We start from the raw sequence: 22,546 nt of genomic DNA, 5'->3' as shown, positions 1-22,546 counted from the left end.
TTGGGATGGGAAAAGGGGGAGAAGGGGAAGGGGGAGAAGGGGAAGGGGGAGTTTTTAAAAGCGCTTTTACATCTTAAAAAAAAAAAAAATAAAAATGGGGAAAGGTGCAGGGCGGTGTGGCGGGGTTTTAAGGGCTTTCCGTAAATAGGCTTTCCTTGCATTTCAAAAACCTTACCGAGAATAGACATGTCCCCTAGGTATCCATTTACACACAGACATAGATATATTTAGGGTCAATATAAGCCTGAGGAATACCGGAAAACCTCGAGGAGCTGAAGGGGAGAGACAGAGCAGGTAAAGAAAAGGGCGGGCAGCCCGGCAGACAAAGAACGACAGAGCCAAAAATGGGCTCTGGGACACACCTTTTTATAGTCTAAAATCCTTTACGTAACAGAGTAGATCTAGGGGTTTATTCCAAACTCCTCCTATGTAAAGCAATGAATATTCATTTATTAAGAGACTAAAATGTGAGATTTTTCTTTATTTCAATGCCTCACGCCCATATTTACAGGTTTTAAAGTTTGCTAATCCCCCCCCCCCCCCGAATTTTCAGACATTTGGGGGCTGTGATCCGCCTCTTTTCAGGCGACCCCCGTGTGACCCCCCCATCCCCCACTCACCTGCTCCTCTGCAGCATCACTGCCCACGCTCCCTCAGGGCCCCTGGGCTGCCCCAAATGACATCATCACCCACACACACACACCCCCTTTTTATTCCCCCCCCAAAAAAAGGCACAAAGCCAGCGGACCCAGGGCTGGCCCCGTCCCCTCGGGCCGCTCAGCCACCGGCAGGCAAACCTGGTGTGGGATCATTACTGGAGGTGACTTAGAAATTAAGGTAATGTCCCATTTTGAAGAAAAGCGCAGCGTGGAGGAAACTCTCCAGGGCAGAGTGCAGCTGCTGTGCAAAGGATGCGTTTCACAAAGGTCCCCGAGGCAACCTTAGATGTCGACGACATCGGGGGAGTCCGGTGCGCCAACTCTGAGGAAAAACAGCGCGGCGGATGGAGCGGAGTGGAGATGCCGCGGCCAAACTCTGCGATCCAATGGAACCCCTGAAGGCCTTATGGAACTGATAAGCTGCCTAATTGTTACCCTGAGCCAACCATCTGTCATTTTGGACAAAATGCTATCCTTTGGGTGAACTTTGCTCATTATAACGTCATTGTAACACCAAAACACACCTCCATCCCAAAAGCTACCCGCCTCCGAGGTGCGACCGCTCCTCACGGAGTCCACGCTCTGAATTTTTCGTAGTCTATACCTTTAAAAGCCTAGCGAGAGAATTTTACACCAATCTTAACACAAGTAGGTATGACTAGAGTCCATCAGGCTCCACCTGAAAGGTAAAAAAAATAAATAAATAAAAAAACCAAAGAGTATGAAAATAGCATCAGAGAGGAGGGATGTCAGGGAAGATACCAACGCGGGCAGGGAAATGCCATGGCCGACCACCCGTGACTGCTGGCGTCTGTCGACGGGCTGAGCCTCTCCTCCCCCCCACAAGGACGCTCGTGGGGAAGATTCGAACGCTCGGCTATGCCAAGTGCTTCCCCGGGAAACTTAGAAATCTCTACAGAGTTGTTTTAGAACTCAGCGCATTCGTAGCCAGGCTGTATCACTAACATCTTTCGTATTCGCACGGGCTTTGCAGACAGTCACTATCACCGGCACTCCAAAAGAACTTGTGCCTCTGTCGCTTCAATAAACGACACTTTTCACCAATCTAGCCGTGAGAGTTCCTAGTGAACGCCACCCAAATCCTTACGTGTGGCTGTGCTGGTTCAGGGGACGCCGCTTGATCCGATTGTGTGTGCTGCTATTAGTGCCTCCGTAATCGTGATAGTTTGATAGTACATATTGAACGCCACCGGACTTTTAATGCCAAATCGGGCATTGCTCAGAACCTAAGCCTCGCGAGACACCTGAAACACCAAAAGCCCCAATTATATTTCAGCAGATTAACAAAGAGCACAGAAGAAAGCAGAGGAATTCCCTCACACCGAGGGACGGGGCGGCAGCGCAGCCACAGGAGGACTCCTGTAGGGAAACAGCTCAGCGCCAAATACAGCGCGGCCTTTCAAAGCCAGAGCGACTGGAACTCTCCCGGTCAGTATTAAGACTAAGCGCCGCCTGCTGCCATTCTGAGCACGACAGTAAACCCTCGGGCTGGCTCTGGGAAACCCCTCCTGCCTTCCTCACGGCGCTGCCGCGGGGACCTGCCCCTGCCAGGCTGCCGCACGGGGCTGGGCCGTGACCAGAATCGACGCGACAGACCCCCTCAAACAGCTACAGCCCTCACGCTGCCGCCGCCGCCGCCGCTGCTGCTGCGCACCTTGCTGGGTCAGTACAGCCAAAAGGGAAGGGTAAAACTCCGAAGAGCGCAATGAACAAGAACGAACAAAGCTCAGTCCTTCACTCTACGCTGAAGAGGTGCACGTATGCTTAGAGATCTCTCGCTCGCTCTCTCTGCAATAAGATACTTATAGTATAAAAGTATTTGACTTTCCTTTGGCACTAAATGAACTTGCCCAGCTGTCAATCCATACCATTAAACCATCCATCTCCAAAATACACAGCTATAATTTGACTCGGGGGGGGGTGGGAGTTGGGTGCCGCAGGATTAGCGGGGACGTCTGGCCGGCTGCCCTGCCCAGGAGAGATGCTGCTGAACCGCCGGGGAAACGCGCTGCTGACAGCCGGACAGAAACCAAGAACTCCAGAGCGCTCCCTCTGAAGATTGGCAATAAAAAACCGCTAACATTCAACTGTCCCTTTTGAAACGTATCCTTTGTTTAAACACTTGGTTTTAAACATTTCCTTTCTTAAACGTTTAAATGTAATCTTTTTAAAAGACGGCCCTGTTTTTAAAGCTTTAGAACAAATACCTCATTGCCAAAGGACACCGAATACATTGTATGCTACAGCCATTTGGCAGCTGCAGTTTAAACAACGCAAGGACGTTTGTAAATTCTACAATTTTAACCGTTTTAAAAGTTTAATTTAGGATAGAAAAATCAGCAAGATGAAAAAGCCCCCATAGGGTTTTACCGGGGGGGAGGGGAGGGCATCAAATCCCCGCTCCCGCAATCCATAAGGCTACCAAAAAGGACCGGCAGATGGACTGATGCTTTCGGCTCTGCTGAGCGCGCAGAGGAACGCGTGTTTATGATACCTCGCCTGGTACGACTGAGAACCCAAAGACTGGCGATGCCACCAAATTCAGAAGACGGGCCGTGGACTTTAGTTTTCTTAAAAAAAAAAAAAAAGAAAAAACAACAAAAAACCCTAATCAAACAGGAAAAAAAAAGAGAAAGAGTGCAAAGTCTCGTTGCCAAATAAGGCCATTAGGGAAGCAGTAGCTCACCAAAAACACATCGGGACCCGCTGTCACCACTTACAAGGCTGCCAGTGCTTCCTGGCAAAGCCCGGAAAACACGCAGAAGCCACCCTGCTTTGTCCCGCTTTGTCCCTGTCCCTTCTCTGGCCTCGACTGCTTTGCGTATAGAAGCTAGTATCTCAGTAAGGTTATCCAGGACTACTGGAAGCTATTTTAAAAACCTGTGGACTGAAAAAGCATAAAGCTTTTACCACGAAAACAAAGTCTCTTTCTTCGGAACATCTGAACCCTTGCGAACCCTTTCTTGCCTCTTTCAGCGCAACATTATTCTCACAGTGCCAGTTAACGGTAAGCACACAGAAAGACATGACGCTTTCGGGAGGAGAACATAAGCGGAGGGAAGCAAGCTTTGCATGGGCGCAACGTGCTCCGGAACACACCTTATTGTTGGTGTTCGCGTTCAAATATTTCATCGAAAAACTACGGGAGGAGAGTCAGCACATCCTTCGCGTTCACTTCAAAGCCCCCACGACAAGGACCTTAGGAAAAACGCAGACGCGCATGGGAGACGTACCTGGTCCTGGCAGAGCACTCTGGATCCTTTCCGTCTGTCCCGTACCGTCACGGCAGAAGAAAGGGTGACCGCGGAGAAAGGCTGGCCGTTGACAACCTGCCGAGAGAGGAAAAAAACCGTGAACGCAAAGCCAGGTAGGAATCTCAAGCTGCCTTCTTCCCTGAAGGTTTGCCCAGACGACAGCTGAGTGGAGGAAAAAGTACTTGGCATCGCCTTTGGGACGCTTCTTGGGGCAGGCCACGAGAGCTCTTGCATTTTTCAGACCACCCTGCCTTTCGTTGACTCACCGGCAGCTTCAGTTGCACTAGAGCCACCTTCCCGGCTGCACGCAGGTGACAGACACGGACAGGCGCGTTTTCTCAAGCCTACGTACAGCCAAGGTTTCCTCACCCTAGACGGCCCAAGGTGAACATTTTTGTTCAAGGGTACAGCGACCCACCGGCCGGCCCGCTGAACCGCCTCCTGCCAAAAAGGCAACGATTTCTTCCAGGCTCTTTCTCCAGACGGTCACGAGCTTTTAAAACTGCCATTGCGCCATCAGACCTGCGCAGGGTCCCTGCCAGCTTTCGACTGCCCTCCGCCTTCTCTGCCGTCTCCCAAAAGCAGGAGTACGGCACGCGCCCAGACCCCAGCGCAACCCTGCCGGTGCCCACGCGCACCTCGCTCTTTGCACGAGGAGCACCCGAGCACCCCTGCGAGCGCAGCCGCACGCGCAGGATCAGCTTCACCTACGCTGGTTTCAGCGGATGCCATTGCTGAAGCTTTAAACCGAAAACCGCCTCCTGACACTCGGCCACAGCAGAAGTCATCCATAACGAGAACTCCACAAACACGCAGCAACGCAAATTGCAAACCCGCGGCAGCAGCTTCAGAGCTATTCAGACCAGGAACAAGGGAGAAAAATAAAACAGCTTCATCTCGCGCACACAGGAAAGCCGCAGACAGAGAAGAGGGTCTGCCTGTTTTCTGTCAGGGCTGAGAACGCTTTCTCCTTCCCTTCCGGAACCCCTCTGTTAGGTCTAAACATCTGTTACGCTTTGAGAGACCCGTAACAACTTCTTGCCGTTTAGACAATTGTTCTATCACCCGATGACCCCTCCCCACCCGGGAAAGGGCATTGGGAAAAAACAAGGAAACCCGGGGGGGCGAAGTATGAACAGATTTAAGAGAGTAGGATTCCACAAACAACATTAATAGCACTAAAGAACCAATATTGATCCCGATACCCACACAGAATACGCAAAGATTATACTCAGCCCATTCTATCCGTAGGAAGCTGTGCACTCCCAGCAGCGGACAGCAAACGTCGGACACTGCGAGCCCTACGACGGCAGGAGGAGGGGAAGGCCTCGGGGGTCCGGCACCAGGGCACGAAGTTCTCGGGATCGCAGCCATCAAGGGAGAGAGAGAGCTTCGCAGCAAACTTTCTAATTTATAGGGAATGCGACGCTGATGGTACGAAATAATCCTGTTGGCCGGCTTGGGTCAAGTGCCCGGCTCTCGCTCCTCCTCATCCCTGCACCTGGATTCCTCATCCCTGCACCGAGTATTAGTAGAGAAATTAGTCCCGTGTCGCTCAAACCAGGACAATATCGCAGCACCACCGTGCCAATACCCAGAGCGGGGACCGACCGCCCCGCCGACGGACGCTTGTGGAGCGGGGCACGCAGACAGAGGGACGCGTTTTGCCACACACAACCCTGAACCTCCTGAAAATTTACGTTTACCAAAGAGAGCCCCTTGGAAGGTACTGCCAAACAACATTTGGCAATAAAACTTTCACGGCTTTGACACACACCCAGTTCGGGGGGAACTCGCTCTTTGCTTCCCGCTGCTGTTGTTGTTCTGCCTTCAGAAATCCTACTCGGAGCCAAGTTTTTCACTACCGGTCCAAGCGCTTCCCTTCCTGGTATCACCAGCACATTTACACAGGCAAGGCACTTCATTGCTCTGCTCAAATCAGCCAAAGGAAAGTTACAGCCCTGAGAGCGGGGTGAAAAAGGGGAGGTCAGGCAGCAAAAGGGCTCTGCAGGCTGCCACCAGGCAACACCGCGCTCTGCTTTCGAAACCACGCGCATGCCCCACACAAACCCACAAGCCCCGCAAAAAAAACCAAACCAAAACCTCCCAGCCCTGAGGGAGCTGGGGGGAAAGGAGTGAAAGGGAACCGCAAGGTTAAGTGACATTTGGCCGTAACGCTGACCGTGTACTTCAGCGACTCTCCGAGCCTACCCCTCCATCTGCCCAACGACCGGTCCTTTTCTGGAAGGACAAGCTTCTCTTGTTAGGAAACAAAAGAGTTAAGCAGTGAGCTGTATTTTATATACCAGGTGTGGTTGTAAGGTATAACCGCAGTAACTGAACAAAGGTAACCAATGGTGATGGGAAATGTAGTAAACCGTAAGGAAAAGAATGGATTCTCAGATCTTTAGGTACCTAGATGAAAAAGTACACGGCATGCCAGAGGGTCAAGCTGGACCTTGAAAACGAAGCTTGAAGAACTCGGCAGAAAACAGGCACTGGAATAGAGTCAAAAGGAGTGAGGTGAAAAGGACAAGGTGAGGAAGACGTCTTACTTCATCTGAGGAAGACTTCTTACTTCATCACGACGACCACCGACGACCACCAGGAGGAAGACGAGCACGCGCAGAGGAGGAGGCTGATGTCGCAATAAGATGAAGCAATCCGTAATGCATACGTATAAGATAATGTAGCAATACCTGTTGAATATGTATGAGATTATGTAACCAAAAGAGTATAAAATGAGTGTTCGGCAAGGCCGTCTTTGGAGCCAGATTTGGGTGCGTACCCCTGGTTCCCGGCGCCTTGAAATAAAGCACCGCATATAACCGAAGAAAATTGGTTACGTGTCTGTCGCCGCGCTAACAGTTTTGGCGACCCAGATGGGACCTCGCGAGTACTGCTGAGGCGGATCGCGTACTGATCCTGCTCCAGCCGGCGCCGAGAAATTCTCGGGGAGCCATCAGCCGCGACCGACCTCCGCTGCTCACGACGGACCTCTGATAGGGCAAGGAAAGGTGCTTTATTTTAGTAACAGTAACGGTACCGCTGTAGGTAAAAGCCTGCCAGTCAGGCGCGGGGAAAGCTGCGCTTGGTTGGGCTACGGAGCTCCGGGTGGTAAGCCTAGGCGCCGTCCGTCAGACAAGGCGAAAGCCCTGCAGGTTCGGCAATTGGTATGGTATGGTAACGGAATAAACGGTAAGAGTTGCGCAACTGTGAAAATCCGAATCGTAAAGTAATATTGGTTGGTTGGTTGGTTGATCGTAAGTCCAGTGGAAAGATTGGCAATTGGTAATATTTAGTCTGCGGGACTAATATCTGCCGAAATGAAAATCCAGTCCGCGGGACTGGTGCTCGCGACTATTACTTAAAACCCAGTCTGCGAGACTGGTATTTGCTGCTATTACTGTGAATTGTTCCGTTTGATTTGTTGTACCTTGTTGGTTGGTACTGTAATTTGACAACGCCAGAAATACCTAAAGCAACTCCCTTAGGCTGTATTTTGAATCATTGGAAGGAGGGAAAGTTCGAACAAGCATTTCGGAAAGATAAGTTCATCAAATCTTGTAACGATCGGTGGCCTCAATATAAACTAGAAGATCAAGAAAAGTGACCCGAAAATGGAACTTTGAACTATAATACTATTTTACAGTTAACGCTGTTTTGTAGAAGAGAAGGAAAAGGGGATGAAGTACCATATGTGGATCTTTTCTTTAGTTTGAGAAACAGCCCCTCGTGAAAATGGAACTAGAAGGAAGGGAAGTGAAAGTTTTAGTTGATACAGGAGCAACATACTCAGTTTAAACTAACTTATGTGGGGGCTTGGGGGAAAAGACAATTACCATTGTAAGTGCCACAGGGAAAGAAGAAGAAAGGCCATTTCTACAACACCCCTGGATTTAAGATTTAGGGGAAAAGAATGAACTCATGAGTTCCTATATGTGCCAGAGTGTCCAATACCCCTTATGGGACGGGATTTACTAGCAAAGTTAAATGCAAATATAATTTTTGAAAACGGGGAATTGATAATGCAAATTCCAGAATCAAAGACTGGGCAAATATTGGTGCTTAAAGATCAAGCAAAAAGGCATATCCCTAAAGAGGCAGAGGAGGCAGTGATACCTACAGTCTGAAGGAGACCGAAATTCCCAGGAAATCAAAAGCAGCCTCACCCGTGGCAGTGGAATTAAAAGAAGGAGCGACCCCAGTAAGAATTAGGCAGTATCCATTGAAATGAGAAGCTCGACAAGGAATTGTGAAGATCATAGAGAAATTCATGAAATATAAGATTTTAGAGGAATGTGAATCAGAAGACAATACACCTATTTTTCCCGTAAAGAAGCCAAATGGCGAGTATAGACTAGTACAGGATTTAAGAGCAATAAATGAAATCACAAAAGATATACACCCGGTGGTAGCAAACCCCTATACGTTGTTGACATCTGTGAAAGAAAAGTATAAGTGGTTTACAGTAATTGATTTAAAAGATGCTTTCTTCTGCATTCCACACTTGACATAAATAGCAGGAAATTGTTTGCATTCGAATGGGAAAACCCCTACAACGGACGAAAAACACAGCTAACCCGGACCCGACTTCCTCAAGGATTTAAGAACAGCCCGACGCTTTTTAAGACTCAACTGGCTAAAGAATTGGAGACCTGGACAACCCAAAAGGACAGTAAGGTACCGAGGTCACGATATTTGCTGTTGCAATATGTGCATGATATTTTTATAGCTACTGAAAATAAACTCCAGTGCATAAAAGTCACAATAGCAATACTGAATCAGTTGGGACTAAATGGATATAAAGTTTCTAAGGAAAAAGCACAAATAGCATGCCAAGCAGTACTGTATTTGGGTTGTGAAATTTCACAGGGACAGCGAAAACTGGGCATAAATGGAGTCGAAGCTATACGCGCCATTCCAGAACCCCGAAACTTGCATGAGCTGAGAACCTTCCTGGGAATGACGGGGTGGTGTCGGTTATGGATAATGGATTATGGGCTCAGGGCTAAACCGCTGTACGAGGCCCAAAAGTCACCTATGTTTATTTGGAATAAACCACAGAAAGAAGCTTTTGAAAAACTAAAACCAGCATGGAGAACGGCTCCTGCTTTGGGCCTCCCGGACTTGGCAAAAGGATTTCCACTGTTCGTTCATGGAAGAGGGAGACTGGCTCTAGGAGTATTAACCCAAAAGCTGGGTAGCTGGAAGAGACCCGTGGGGTATTTTTCCAAGCAGTTGGACTCAGTAAGTGCAGGATGGCCCTCTTGCCTTAGAACCGAAGAAAATTGGTCATGTGTCTGTCTCCGCGCTAACACTCTGACTTAAAAACCCTAGATCGGAGGCTCCACGCAACAGAAGTTTCATTCATTACGTTTCCACTGGCACCTAGGTGCTCCAAAATTAACCATGCTCGCGCCACAGACTCCTAACGATTCAGTTACGCAGGGAAAGAGAAAAGGCTATTTCCAACTTGCCCATAAAATTAGCACGAACATCAGAAGGGAAACACCGGACCCTAAAGAAGGTATCGGGCAGCTCTTAATTTATGCGAGAGGAAAGGTGGCTCTTTCACCCCAAAGGAAGACATTCCTAACTACCCAGGCACCAATCCGGGAAGGAGGCACGCTCTGTTCACTGCAGTCCTGCATCAGCTTTTCTGCACTGGCAGCAAATTTGCCCTTTCTGCCCGTTTGACGTGGAGTACCCGGAGCGCCCCTGAACTCGCAAACGTGTCTCCCCGCTCCCCCAGCCCCACGCCTGCAATTACCTGAGCAGCTGGCAGAATCAATCCCACAGGATTTTCTTCCCGGGACGCACAAGGGGACACTGGGAAAAGAGGAGGCGAGAAATTACCCTCTTTGTTGCGGCCAGACAACGGGCACAAGCCGGGGGACCCCCACCCTACCTCTGCCCTCGGGAGCGGGGCCCAGACAGGTGCCTGGCGGGGATTTAACCCCCCCGGCAAGAGGCTGGGCTCCCCGTCGGCAGAAGCACCGCTCGCCTCCCATCTGCTCGCAGCTCCTCGCTTGGGACAGCCCAGCCTGCACCCGGCCGCTCTTCAGCCCTGCGGGAAGTGCAGTTTGGCCGGCGGCTGCTCCAGCCGACACACGCTCCGGCTAATTGCAGCTCCTGCTCATTACCGCTGCCGGGAGTCTTGCCTCTGCCTAATGCGTGCTCCGGACAGAGGACACCCCATCTCCCTCCAGCTCCTGCTTGCCAAGCTCTGGCTAATTGAAGCCCCGGCTCTGCACTGAAGCTCCAGCTGATTTCAACTCCTTCTTCCCAGCTCCACCTACTTGCAATAGTCTGGGCTGTTGACGAGGTCGTCAACCAATCAGCGTCCTGACTTGAGGGTTAGGGTTAAACACCGTGGCTTTACACAGTATAAATATCAATAAGTTGCTATGATTAATTACTTAATATCTATACTCAGCAATGTCCAAAGAAGAGCTAGATTCAAAGAGGAGAGATGTGCCAGGTCTGAAAAGCGCCTTTCCCCCCCGAGAGACATGGAGTTCAGTCGGCTGCGTGCCGACCCCCCCTGAACTCGGGGGTCCCATGGCACCAGACCCCCACCTGCGGGGAGGGTCCACGCACCTTGCCCACCCCCTGCTTTTCCCCGCAGCCCCCAACGCCTCCCAACTCCTCTCTGCCTCCCCCCCGGCCCCTGCAAAACCAGCCAGAGCGGAGTCTGCTCTTAACCCCCAAACCCGCTCGTTTAGCACCCCTTTCTGAGCCCATAACCTCAGCTGCTGGGCCCCTTCTCAAGCCCCCAAAACCTGCTCCTCAGCCCAAAGCCACACAACTCCGCCTGTTTCTGCACCCCAAAACCAGCCCCGGGAGCCTGCTTTCCAGCCCTCGGGGCAGAAGACCTGCTGTTTCGGGCCCCGAAGCGGCTCACCCCCTCTGCTTCCTCACCCCCTCGGCAGTCCCCGCGGGCCACGCTGAGGGCCAGCCCGAGCGCAGCCACCCCACAGCCCGCCACCCCCAGGGCCCACAGGCGCTTTTGGGGAGCGCTGGGCAAGTGCGGAGGGCCCGACCCCACCGCGCTGCGGGGAAGCGCCGGCACGGCGCGGGCGCCGCTTCACTATCGCCCTTTCGGCCTTTATTTCTCCGGCACCGCCAACCCCGCACCCCAAACTCCCCAGGCCCAAGGCACCCCGCGGGGAGCCGGGCCCAGACAGCCCCGCTCCGAGCCTACAGTGCCCCTCCTCAAGCCCCCCGTTGCGCCAGACCCCCTCAAGGCCCCAGTTCAGCGCCCCTTCCCTCCCCCGTCACCCCTCAGGGCCCTCTACAGCCGCCCCGCCATGTTTCCTCGGGGCCCCCTCAGGCCCTCCCGCATCGTTGCCCACCGGCCCCCGCTCACCTTGACGCGCTCCAGCTGCCTCACGACGGCCTCGCCACAGGCCCGGGGGCCCGGGTCGCCACAGCACCCCGCGCCGCCCCGCTCCGCGCCGCTTTCGAACTGGGCGCCATTTTCCCCCGGCCCCCTCGGCTTCCGGAGCGGCCCATTGGCCCGCCCATGCCGCGCGCCCATTGGCCGCCGTCCGCACTCCTCCTTGAGAGACCCCGCTCCATTGGCTCGTCGTTGCCGTCAATCCCCGCCGCGCCCCACCCCGCCGAGGCAATCCGACCAGTCGCAGCGCGGCTCCCGCGCTCTCATTGGCCCGCCCATCCGCCCGGGAGCGGTTGCCGTGGTGAAGAGGCAGCGACGGTGGACAAGCACAATGACAACAAGAGAGAGACAGAGACCATGAGGAGCACAGGGCGTTGGGAAAAGGGGTAAAAGGAGCCTTGCAGCGAGACGGAGGATTTAAAAACGGGGCACTGAGCAGAAAAAGAGGTCAGAGAGAGGAAGAGAGAAAAAGGAAGGAGGACGGGGACAGCGAGATAGAGAACGGAAAGAAACAGCGACAGCGAGCAAGACGGAGGGACAGAGAGAGAAAGAGAAGGAAGGAAGGAGAGAGAGAGGAAGGCAGGGACACGGAGCGGCACGTACAGACGCAGAGAGGAGAAGAACCCCGGGGAAGAGGCCAGAGCAATTGTCGGGGAAAAGGGAGGGATGCAGATCAGGGCAGAGAGATGGAAAAGGCAAAAACAGCAATGGGTGCAGGACAGAGACAGAGGGTGGGAAAAAATAAGGAGAGGGAGCAGGACAGAAGAACAGAGAGAACAGGGGCCTCAAAAATCACCGTGCTGGTAAAAAACCCTGGCCTGAGCCCAACCTCCGCCCTAACATTGGTGATAAACGTCGCCTCGCAGAGTGGGCGGGACCGGGGAAAAAAAGAAATCTCCCATGTGGGTTTTTGAAATTAAAACTTAAAATAAATCATTCACTATCTCAACATTAAATACAACCTGGAATAAAAATATTCATGCGTATAAGGTTAGACACACTCAGAAACTAACACTCATTCAACCTCCACTCATTCCACCCCTCACTCGGAACACCTCCATTTCACCACCCGCTCGCCACAATGGCGGATCGCCCCAATTCTAGAGCCATCTCGGAAACTGCCTCACCGTGCACCTCAAATCAACATCGCCGCTCCACTCGATTCCAAAGGAACAAAGTCTTCATAACCACAAGCTGAGGAAGACGCTTCGCCAGCTGCACCCCTCCCGCTCCTCCTTCACTTTGATTTGTACGTTCCGGCACAGCTCGCTCGAGGCTTTTCTGTGGGGATCCACATCACCCTGCGGCACCTGCAAAAAGCAACACAAGGAACTCTAGAGCCGGCGTGCCAATCGCTACCGCCTCTCCCCAAACACAGCCCATGCAACCTCCACCCAAACGGGCCGTGTTCGTCAACAGATCACCACCCTACACTTGGACCATTCCACCCCAACCGGAATTGCTACACACACAGGCGACACAGCTCCACAGCCTCCAACACACACGTGGACGCGCTGTACAAACACGACCTAAGGATGCAGAATACCACACAGGGTAGAGTTAGTGCCAGACCAAAGGACACAGCCTGACGGTACGCACAACACTGCCGAGCCTGCCCAGCGCAGACGCTCCGGCGTGGCTTGCCGTGTGAGGACGCCACAGCTCTGGATGAAAGATGGGCCACGAAGCCACAATGACCGATGGAGACAAAATCCTGGGAAAGGCTTAAGACTACAATGACCCAGGGAAGAAACCCCTGCAAGAACTCTCAAGAGACTCATCGAGATAAGACCCGATGGAGATGCCTGAGGAAGAGCTGCAAAAATACTGGTCAAACGCACCGACAATGCTAAACCAGACCGGCAGCATTGCATTCCTACGCCACGCTGTGAAACAGGACGCACTCAGTTGGCACTATGCTGATAACTTGAGCGTAGATGTGATCGCAGTACCACGTAAGTATGCCTGAGGCTCCTCAGACACAAAGGCCAAGATAAACGTTGACACATGCCAGACCTACTGCACAGCTCTACGCGCTCACCCCGGAGCTGCTTTGCCAGTGCATGCATCTCACGACACATATCGCTCCTTCTACCTACACGAGGCTGACTACCCACAAACTACGCTCTCCCAGGCCACTGCTTGGACACGTGTGGTCTTTGCCACCCACAGATTTTTGCCCCACTACTCAGTTTTCGCGGTGCCACCGGTCACGGTCCACTCCCGATGCCCATCCTTGGCAGCAGGCGCATCACTTAAATGCAAGGTTCCTTTGGTCACCTCATGCCACTCGCTCAGCTGCAAAAACAAAGCACAAAGCTGTTTGCTACACACTTCACCCTTGAGAGAGCAGTCCTCCGCAGCTCCACACACCTGCTCCGCTCCAATTCCAAAAACAACACATCACGGTTAGAGTCCTCGGCGGCACTTGAAAATCCAGAGCGTTGCAGTGACTGATTGGCCCCAAAGCGACCGACCACTCTGAGGTCTGTCACGCCACTCCTCGGCCCTCAATGCCTCGACTGTTTTTAGAGACTTGCCGCAAGCAAGGTGCCTGCAACAACAATAAGAAAACCATTGCTGTGTTACTGGCTTACCTCACGATCCATTTGTTCAACTCCAGCTCACGTGCACAGAGACCCGAAAGTCACGTCAACCCCCTACACTGGCTCTGCAATGCCATACAATAGACACGAACATTGAGCCATGTCATGCACACACGAATAAAATACCATACCACGCGACACGCTCTTGGATCATCGTCAATACAAAACACAGTACGGCACGCTGCAATGCAAGACAAAACACAAGACAGCACAGTGCTGCCTCACGTCTTACAAGATGAGACTCAGCTGACAGTCAGACCTGCTTATTGTCATACAGAGGCCCGGATGGTTTATGCTACGTCTCTTGTGACTTTGTCATACCTCCCGTCAGCTGCACGGAGAACAGAACAGCACAGACCTCATTGACACTCAAATCCAATCTGAGAGAGGCTGATGAACCCTCCTCCCTTTCTCATCTGGACCCCAGTCCCAAAACTTTACAAACCCCTTCTCTTCTCCTGAACTGTCAAGGAAGGAACCTCACTCCTTCCTGATATCCCCTGCCCTGTATTTGCACCCCTGAACCCTCTGCCTCAGGGGGTCCTCCTCTTCCCAGCCGTGCCCCGCGCTCTGCTGGCACCTCCTATCTTCTGTCTTTCCACAGACTCCGCGCTCTGCTACAGACCCACAAAGTAAGTGAAGCCCTGACGCAATCTATGAGGAACCTGCCGCAAGCTGCAAAGGCTCCAGGCACACCGTGCTACTCTGCGGGCAATGGGGAAAGATGATGAACCGTCCCATACCCGAAAAGACACTGCCTTCTGTCACAGCTGCTCTCTTCAGAAATGCCAACGCTCCCTATACAGATGCATATGAGATGCTCACCCTAACCTCTGCTAGATAATCTCATCATTGGCCCTATTCAGAGAAAGTAGATCAACAACTTACACCGTATACAGCAAAACTGGTGAAAAAAAACAAAGTTCCGTCTTCAATAAAGTCAAGAATCCCAGCAAAATGCAGTGCACCTATGCTGCGGTTTAACCCCAGCTGGCAGCTAGAACCACGCAGCTGCTTGCTCACCACCCACACCTTTCCCCACTGCTTCCCCCAAAAGCTGCGGGGAAAAAGGGGGGGGAGAGGGGGAGGAAGGGAGGCAAAAAAAGCCTTATGGGTCGAGATAAAAGCAGTTTAATAGAAACAATAACAGAAGAGGGAAAATAATAACAACGGTAATAATGACCTGGGTCACTCTCACCGCCCCATGAATTGGCACCATCCAGAGCAGTGATCACGGATCCCCACCCCCCAATAAAACCCCACTTATATACTGAGCAGGACATCTACCGTATGGAGTATTTCATTGGCCATTCCATCCTTTGCTCTATGCTTTTACCAGAAGCTAAAAAAATGTCCTTGAATAGTGTAAACATCGCTTAGCAACAACTAAAACCAACCGCTATTATTGACATTCCTTTCACAGCAATCACTAGAAAGAAAACTGAACTCTTTTCCAGTTGAAACCACAACAACCTACAATAAAAAAAAAAAAAACCACACCCTACTATTACACAATCTTGCCACCCCTGAGCATGCATTACAACGTTACTGACCCGAAAAAGAAAAGCAGCACACACGTCTGCTTTCTATCAAACGTGCTGCTGAACCTTACCTGCTCCTCAAGGCCTCACCTCAGACTTCCCAGCTCTGTTTTTCCAAACGGGAAAACACGCCTGCCCAAACAGCTGAGCCGCCCCCAAAGCTGCATCCCACGGAAGGGCCAGCGAAGCACCGACGCCGCGGGAGCGCAGCAGCAGCAGGAGCTCCCTCGGCAGAGGCTGGGGAAGGGGAGGGCTGAACCAGCAGAAGGCACACAGGCGGCCGCAGAAGCAGCGGAGAGTTTCCGCGCTCACCTTCAGCTCACAGCACGGAGAGCACCGAACGCGGTTTTTCCTCCTACGAGATCCGACTCGCCTCCAGCCATTATCACACCACTCGTGGTCATGTTATCCCGACTCGGTGGTGTGGAGAAACATTTCCACAGCGGTCGATTTTTCTAATCTTTAGATACTTCTGGTGTGCATTATTAACCATTTTCTGCAGCTTTGGAAGCGTGCTGCCCGATAACGCGGGACTTCCGGAAAATTGCCGGGCACTTCTGGGACCCGGGAAGACTGTCGGGCCATAGAGTCGGACTTCCGGAGGACTGACAGGCACCCCCGGCGCCATAGAGATGGATTTCGGAGGACTGACAGAAACTTCCGGTACGCTGGAGGACTAACGTCATAGAATTGGACCTCCGGAGGACTGACCGGCACCCTCGGTACCATAGAGATGGTTTTTCCGAGGACTGACGGGCACTTCCTGTGTCCGGGCTGACTGCGGCGTCACAGGGGCCTTATATTGTCTGTTTACCCGTATAAAATACAGTATTTAGACATATGCACATTTATATCTGTAACTATTTACACTTACATATCTGTTTAGACGTCTTCCATATTTTGACATATACCTACAATTCTATCCCTTTAGACAGCTATTTACACATACCTAATCTCTACGCATATTACATATAATATCTACTTACATTCACTATGTAACACACAGTAAAACTAGACAGCTCTAGTCAGACTTTTTCCAATCTTCCTTCATACATCAATGATTTTTTTTTTTGCATTTTAAAGTCCTTTATTTTTAATACATATATAGACGCGAGTTACTTTTGTACTTTAAACCCTTATATATCACTATTGAGAGTCTTTTTATATTCCAAAATCTTTATACAATAGACACAGGGCTTTACTGTGAAATCCTTTTCTAGATATAAACGAATCTTGCTTAGTCCGTGACCCTGTTCTTTTGGGGGGAACCCCCCATGGCCCAACATCCCCCACTCACCTGCTCCTCTGCCACACCGTTGCCCCCCGGGTGACACTGCGATGCCCCAAACATCATCGCCCTCCCATACCCCCACCCCCGTTTTCTATACACCCCGAAAAAGGACACAAAACAAGGGAAACAGCCTGAACCAGCAGCTGGTTACTTTAATAATACCATTTACATATGTACAAGCCCCTCCCAAAAAAGGGGAGCTCCACAAGGCAAAGAAAGGGGGGGGCAGCCCCCCAGCGCCCATCCCACATGCGGGCAGCCGCCCCATGGAGAGGAGCGGGCCAGGGGACGGTGGCACGTCTCTCGCTTGGACTGTGTTCCCCGATGTTCCCCCCCGTTGCCACATTGGGATGGGCTCCCTGAGGCAACAAATGCCCCCGGCCCCTGTTGGCCCTGGGCTCGCCCCCGAGGCAGCCCCCACTGCCGCCCCTGCAGGGGGGCACCCACTGGAGACAGAGCCAGGAACCTCCGCACCCAGAGCTGGTCCCATCCCCTCGGGGCGCTCAACCACCAGCAGGTAAAGCTGGGCAGGGGGGGCGTCTACTGAGCGTCGCCAGACCCGTACGGCGAGACACCTGAAACACCAAAAGCCCCAATTATATTTCAGCAGATTAACAAAGAGCACAGAAGAAAGCAGAGGAATTCCCTCACACCGAGGGACGGGGCGGCAGCGCAGCCACAGGAGGACTCCTGTAGGGAAACAGCTCAGCGCCAAATACAGCGCGGCCTTTCAAAGCCAGAGCGACTGGAACTCTCCCGGTCAGTATTAAGACTAAGCGCCGCCTGCTGCCATTCTGAGCACGACAGTAAACCCTCGGGCTGGCTCTGGGAAACCCCTCCTGCCTTCCTCACGGCGCTGCCGCGGGGACCTGCCCCTGCCAGGCTGCCGCACGGGGCTGGGCCGTGACCAGAATCGACGCGACGGACCCCCTCAAACAGCTACAGCCCTCACGCTGCCGCCGCCGCCGCCGCTGCTGCTGCGCACCTTGCTGGGTCAGTACAGCCAAAAGGGAAGGGTAAAACTCCGAAGAGCGCAATGAACAAGAACGAACAAAGCTCAGTCCTTCACTCTACGCTGAAGAGGTGCACGTATGCTTAGAGATCTCTCGCTCGCTCTCTCTGCAATAAGATACTTATAGTATAAAAGTATTTGACTTTCCTTTGGCACTAAATGAACTTGCCCAGCTGTCAATCCATACCATTAAACCATCCATCTCCAAAATACACAGCTATAATTTGACTCGGGGGGGGGTGGGAGTTGGGTGCCGCAGGATTAGCGGGGACGTCTGGCCGGCTGCCCTGCCCAGGAGAGATGCTGCTGAACCGCCGGGGAAACGCGCTGCTGACAGCCGGACAGAAACCAAGAACTCCAGAGCGCTCCCTCTGAAGATTGGCAATAAAAAACCGCTAACATTCAACTGTCCCTTTTGAAACGTATCCTTTGTTTAAACACTTGGTTTTAAACATTTCCTTTCTTAAACGTTTAAATGTAATCTTTTTAAAAGACGGCCCTGTTTTTAAAGCTTTAGAACAAATACCTCATTGCCAAAGGACACCGAATACATTGTATGCTACAGCCATTTGGCAGCTGCAGTTTAAACAACGCAAGGACGTTTGTAAATTCTACAATTTTAACCGTTTTAAAAGTTTAATTTAGGATAGAAAAATCAGCAAGATGAAAAAGCCCCCATAGGGTTTTACCGGGGGGGAGGGGAGGGCATCAAATCCCCGCTCCCGCAATCCATAAGGCTACCAAAAAGGACCGGCAGATGGACTGATGCTTTCGGCTCTGCTGAGCGCGCAGAGGAACGCGTGTTTATGATACCTCGCCTGGTACGACTGAGAACCCAAAGACTGGCGATGCCACCAAATTCAGAAGACGGGCCGTGGACTTTAGTTTTCTTAAAAAAAAAAAAAAAGAAAAAACAACAAAAAACCCTAATCAAACAGGAAAAAAAAAGAGAAAGAGTGCAAAGTCTCGTTGCCAAATAAGGCCATTAGGGAAGCAGTAGCTCACCAAAAACACATCGGGACCCGCTGTCACCACTTACAAGGCTGCCAGTGCTTCCTGGCAAAGCCCGGAAAACACGCAGAAGCCACCCTGCTTTGTCCCGCTTTGTCCCTGTCCCTTCTCTGGCCTCGACTGCTTTGCGTATAGAAGCTAGTATCTCAGTAAGGTTATCCAGGACTACTGGAAGCTATTTTAAAAACCTGTGGACTGAAAAAGCATAAAGCTTTTACCACGAAAACAAAGTCTCTTTCTTCGGAACATCTGAACCCTTGCGAACCCTTTCTTGCCTCTTTCAGCGCAACATTATTCTCACAGTGCCAGTTAACGGTAAGCACACAGAAAGACATGACGCTTTCGGGAGGAGAACATAAGCGGAGGGAAGCAAGCTTTGCATGGGCGCAACGTGCTCCGGAACACACCTTATTGTTGGTGTTCGCGTTCAAATATTTCATCGAAAAACTACGGGAGGAGAGTCAGCACATCCTTCGCGTTCACTTCAAAGCCCCCACGACAAGGACCTTAGGAAAAACGCAGACGCGCATGGGAGACGTACCTGGTCCTGGCAGAGCACTCTGGATCCTTTCCGTCTGTCCCGTACCGTCACGGCAGAAGAAAGGGTGACCGCGGAGAAAGGCTGGCCGTTGACAACCTGCCGAGAGAGGAAAAAAACCGTGAACGCAAAGCCAGGTAGGAATCTCAAGCTGCCTTCTTCCCTGAAGGTTTGCCCAGACGACAGCTGAGTGGAGGAAAAAGTACTTGGCATCGCCTTTGGGACGCTTCTTGGGGCAGGCCACGAGAGCTCTTGCATTTTTCAGACCACCCTGCCTTTCGTTGACTCACCGGCAGCTTCAGTTGCACTAGAGCCACCTTCCCGGCTGCACGCAGGTGACAGACACGGACAGGCGCGTTTTCTCAAGCCTACGTACAGCCAAGGTTTCCTCACCCTAGACGGCCCAAGGTGAACATTTTTGTTCAAGGGTACAGCGACCCACCGGCCGGCCCGCTGAACCGCCTCCTGCCAAAAAGGCAACGATTTCTTCCAGGCTCTTTCTCCAGACGGTCACGAGCTTTTAAAACTGCCATTGCGCCATCAGACCTGCGCAGGGTCCCTGCCAGCTTTCGACTGCCCTCCGCCTTCTCTGCCGTCTCCCAAAAGCAGGAGTACGGCACGCGCCCAGACCCCAGCGCAACCCTGCCGGTGCCCACGCGCACCTCGCTCTTTGCACGAGGAGCACCCGAGCACCCCTGCGAGCGCAGCCGCACGCGCAGGATCAGCTTCACCTACGCTGGTTTCAGCGGATGCCATTGCTGAAGCTTTAAACCGAAAACCGCCTCCTGACACTCGGCCACAGCAGAAGTCATCCATAACGAGAACTCCACAAACACGCAGCAACGCAAATTGCAAACCCGCGGCAGCAGCTTCAGAGCTATTCAGACCAGGAACAAGGGAGAAAAATAAAACAGCTTCATCTCGCGCACACAGGAAAGCCGCAGACAGAGAAGAGGGTCTGCCTGTTTTCTGTCAGGGCTGAGAACGCTTTCTCCTTCCCTTCCGGAACCCCTCTGTTAGGTCTAAACATCTGTTACGCTTTGAGAGACCCGTAACAACTTCTTGCCGTTTAGACAATTGTTCTATCACCCGATGACCCCTCCCCACCCGGGAAAGGGCATTGGGAAAAAACAAGGAAACCCGGGGGGGCGAAGTATGAACAGATTTAAGAGAGTAGGATTCCACAAACAACATTAATAGCACTAAAGAACCAATATTGATCCCGATACCCACACAGAATACGCAAAGATTATACTCAGCCCATTCTATCCGTAGGAAGCTGTGCACTCCCAGCAGCGGACAGCAAACGTCGGACACTGCGAGCCCTACGACGGCAGGAGGAGGGGAAGGCCTCGGGGGTCCGGCACCAGGGCACGAAGTTCTCGGGATCGCAGCCATCAAGGGAGAGAGAGAGCTTCGCAGCAAACTTTCTAATTTATAGGGAATGCGACGCTGATGGTACGAAATAATCCTGTTGGCCGGCTTGGGTCAAGTGCCCGGCTCTCGCTCCTCCTCATCCCTGCACCTGGATTCCTCATCCCTGCACCGAGTATTAGTAGAGAAATTAGTCCCGTGTCGCTCAAACCAGGACAATATCGCAGCACCACCGTGCCAATACCCAGAGCGGGGACCGACCGCCCCGCCGACGGACGCTTGTGGAGCGGGGCACGCAGACAGAGGGACGCGTTTTGCCACACACAACCCTGAACCTCCTGAAAATTTACGTTTACCAAAGAGAGCCCCTTGGAAGGTACTGCCAAACAACATTTGGCAATAAAACTTTCACGGCTTTGACACACACCCAGTTCGGGGGGAACTCGCTCTTTGCTTCCCGCTGCTGTTGTTGTTCTGCCTTCAGAAATCCTACTCGGAGCCAAGTTTTTCACTACCGGTCCAAGCGCTTCCCTTCCTGGTATCACCAGCACATTTACACAGGCAAGGCACTTCATTGCTCTGCTCAAATCAGCCAAAGGAAAGTTACAGCCCTGAGAGCGGGGTGAAAAAGGGGAGGTCAGGCAGCAAAAGGGCTCTGCAGGCTGCCACCAGGCAACACCGCGCTCTGCTTTCGAAACCACGCGCATGCCCCACACAAACCCACAAGCCCCGCAAAAAAAACCAAACCAAAACCTCCCAGCCCTGAGGGAGCTGGGGGGAAAGGAGTGAAAGGGAACCGCAAGGTTAAGTGACATTTGGCCGTAACGCTGACCGTGTACTTCAGCGACTCTCCGAGCCTACCCCTCCATCTGCCCAACGACCGGTCCTTTTCTGGAAGGACAAGCTTCTCTTGTTAGGAAACAAAAGAGTTAAGCAGTGAGCTGTATTTTATATACCAGGTGTGGTTGTAAGGTATAACCGCAGTAACTGAACAAAGGTAACCAATGGTGATGGGAAATGTAGTAAACCGTAAGGAAAAGAATGGATTCTCAGATCTTTAGGTACCTAGATGAAAAAGTACACGGCATGCCAGAGGGTCAAGCTGGACCTTGAAAACGAAGCTTGAAGAACTCGGCAGAAAACAGGCACTGGAATAGAGTCAAAAGGAGTGAGGTGAAAAGGACAAGGTGAGGAAGACGTCTTACTTCATCTGAGGAAGACTTCTTACTTCATCACGACGACCACCGACGACCACCAGGAGGAAGACGAGCACGCGCAGAGGAGGAGGCTGATGTCGCAATAAGATGAAGCAATCCGTAATGCATACGTATAAGATAATGTAGCAATACCTGTTGAATGTGTATGAGATTATGTAACCAAAAGAGTATAAAATGAGTGTTCGGCAAGGCCGTCTTTGGAGCCAGATTTGGGTGCGTACCCCTGGTTCCCGGCGCCTTGAAATAAAGCACCGCATATAACCGAAGAAAATTGGTTACGTGTCTGTCGCCGCGCTAACAGTTTTGGCGACCCAGATGGGACCTCGCGAGTACTGCTGAGGCGGATCGCGTACTGATCCTGCTCCAGCCGGCGCCGAGAAATTCTCGGGGAGCCATCAGCCGCGACCGACCTCCGCTGCTCACGACGGACCTCTGATAGGGCAAGGAAAGGTGCTTTATTTTAGTAACAGTAACGGTACCGCTGTAGGTAAAAGCCTGCCAGTCAGGCGCGGGGAAAGCTGCGCTTGGTTGGGCTACGGAGCTCCGGGTGGTAAGCCTAGGCGCCGTCCGTCAGACAAGGCGAAAGCCCTGCAGGTTCGGCAATTGGTATGGTATGGTAA

At 52.1% G+C, this 22,546-nt stretch overlaps 1 protein-coding gene and 1 long non-coding RNA gene across 2 annotated transcripts; both read right to left on the bottom strand.

Moving 5' to 3' along the window:
* Window positions 1–768: 768 nt before the first annotated feature.
* On the bottom strand, window positions 769–12,179 carry LOC309683719 (uncharacterized protein; the record flags this gene model as incomplete). Its single annotated transcript, XM_082498040.1, has 5 exons — window positions 769–1,924; window positions 3,914–4,009; window positions 9,708–9,766; window positions 11,307–11,767; window positions 12,166–12,179. The coding sequence occupies 5 exons, from the start codon at window positions 12,177–12,179 to the stop codon at window positions 1,907–1,909; spliced, it is 648 nt and encodes a 215-aa protein (XP_082354166.1). The 3' UTR covers window positions 769–1,906.
* A 96-nt stretch (window positions 12,180–12,275) lies between these two features.
* Window positions 12,276–22,024, bottom strand: LOC309682995. The gene is made up of 3 exons (XR_014270179.1): window positions 21,915–22,024; window positions 19,339–19,434; window positions 12,276–12,646 (listed from the first exon to the last, which is right to left on the bottom strand). It is a non-coding gene; the product is annotated as an uncharacterized lncRNA (long non-coding RNA).
* Window positions 22,025–22,546: the final 522 nt, after the last annotated feature.

Source organism: Vanellus vanellus (assembly GCF_965231255.1).
Source record: "Vanellus vanellus genome assembly, chromosome: Z".
Classification (NCBI taxonomy): Eukaryota; Metazoa; Chordata; class Aves; order Charadriiformes; family Charadriidae; genus Vanellus; species Vanellus vanellus.
Note: the sequence above shows the minus strand (reverse complement) of the source record. Positions and strands in the feature narration are given on the sequence as shown.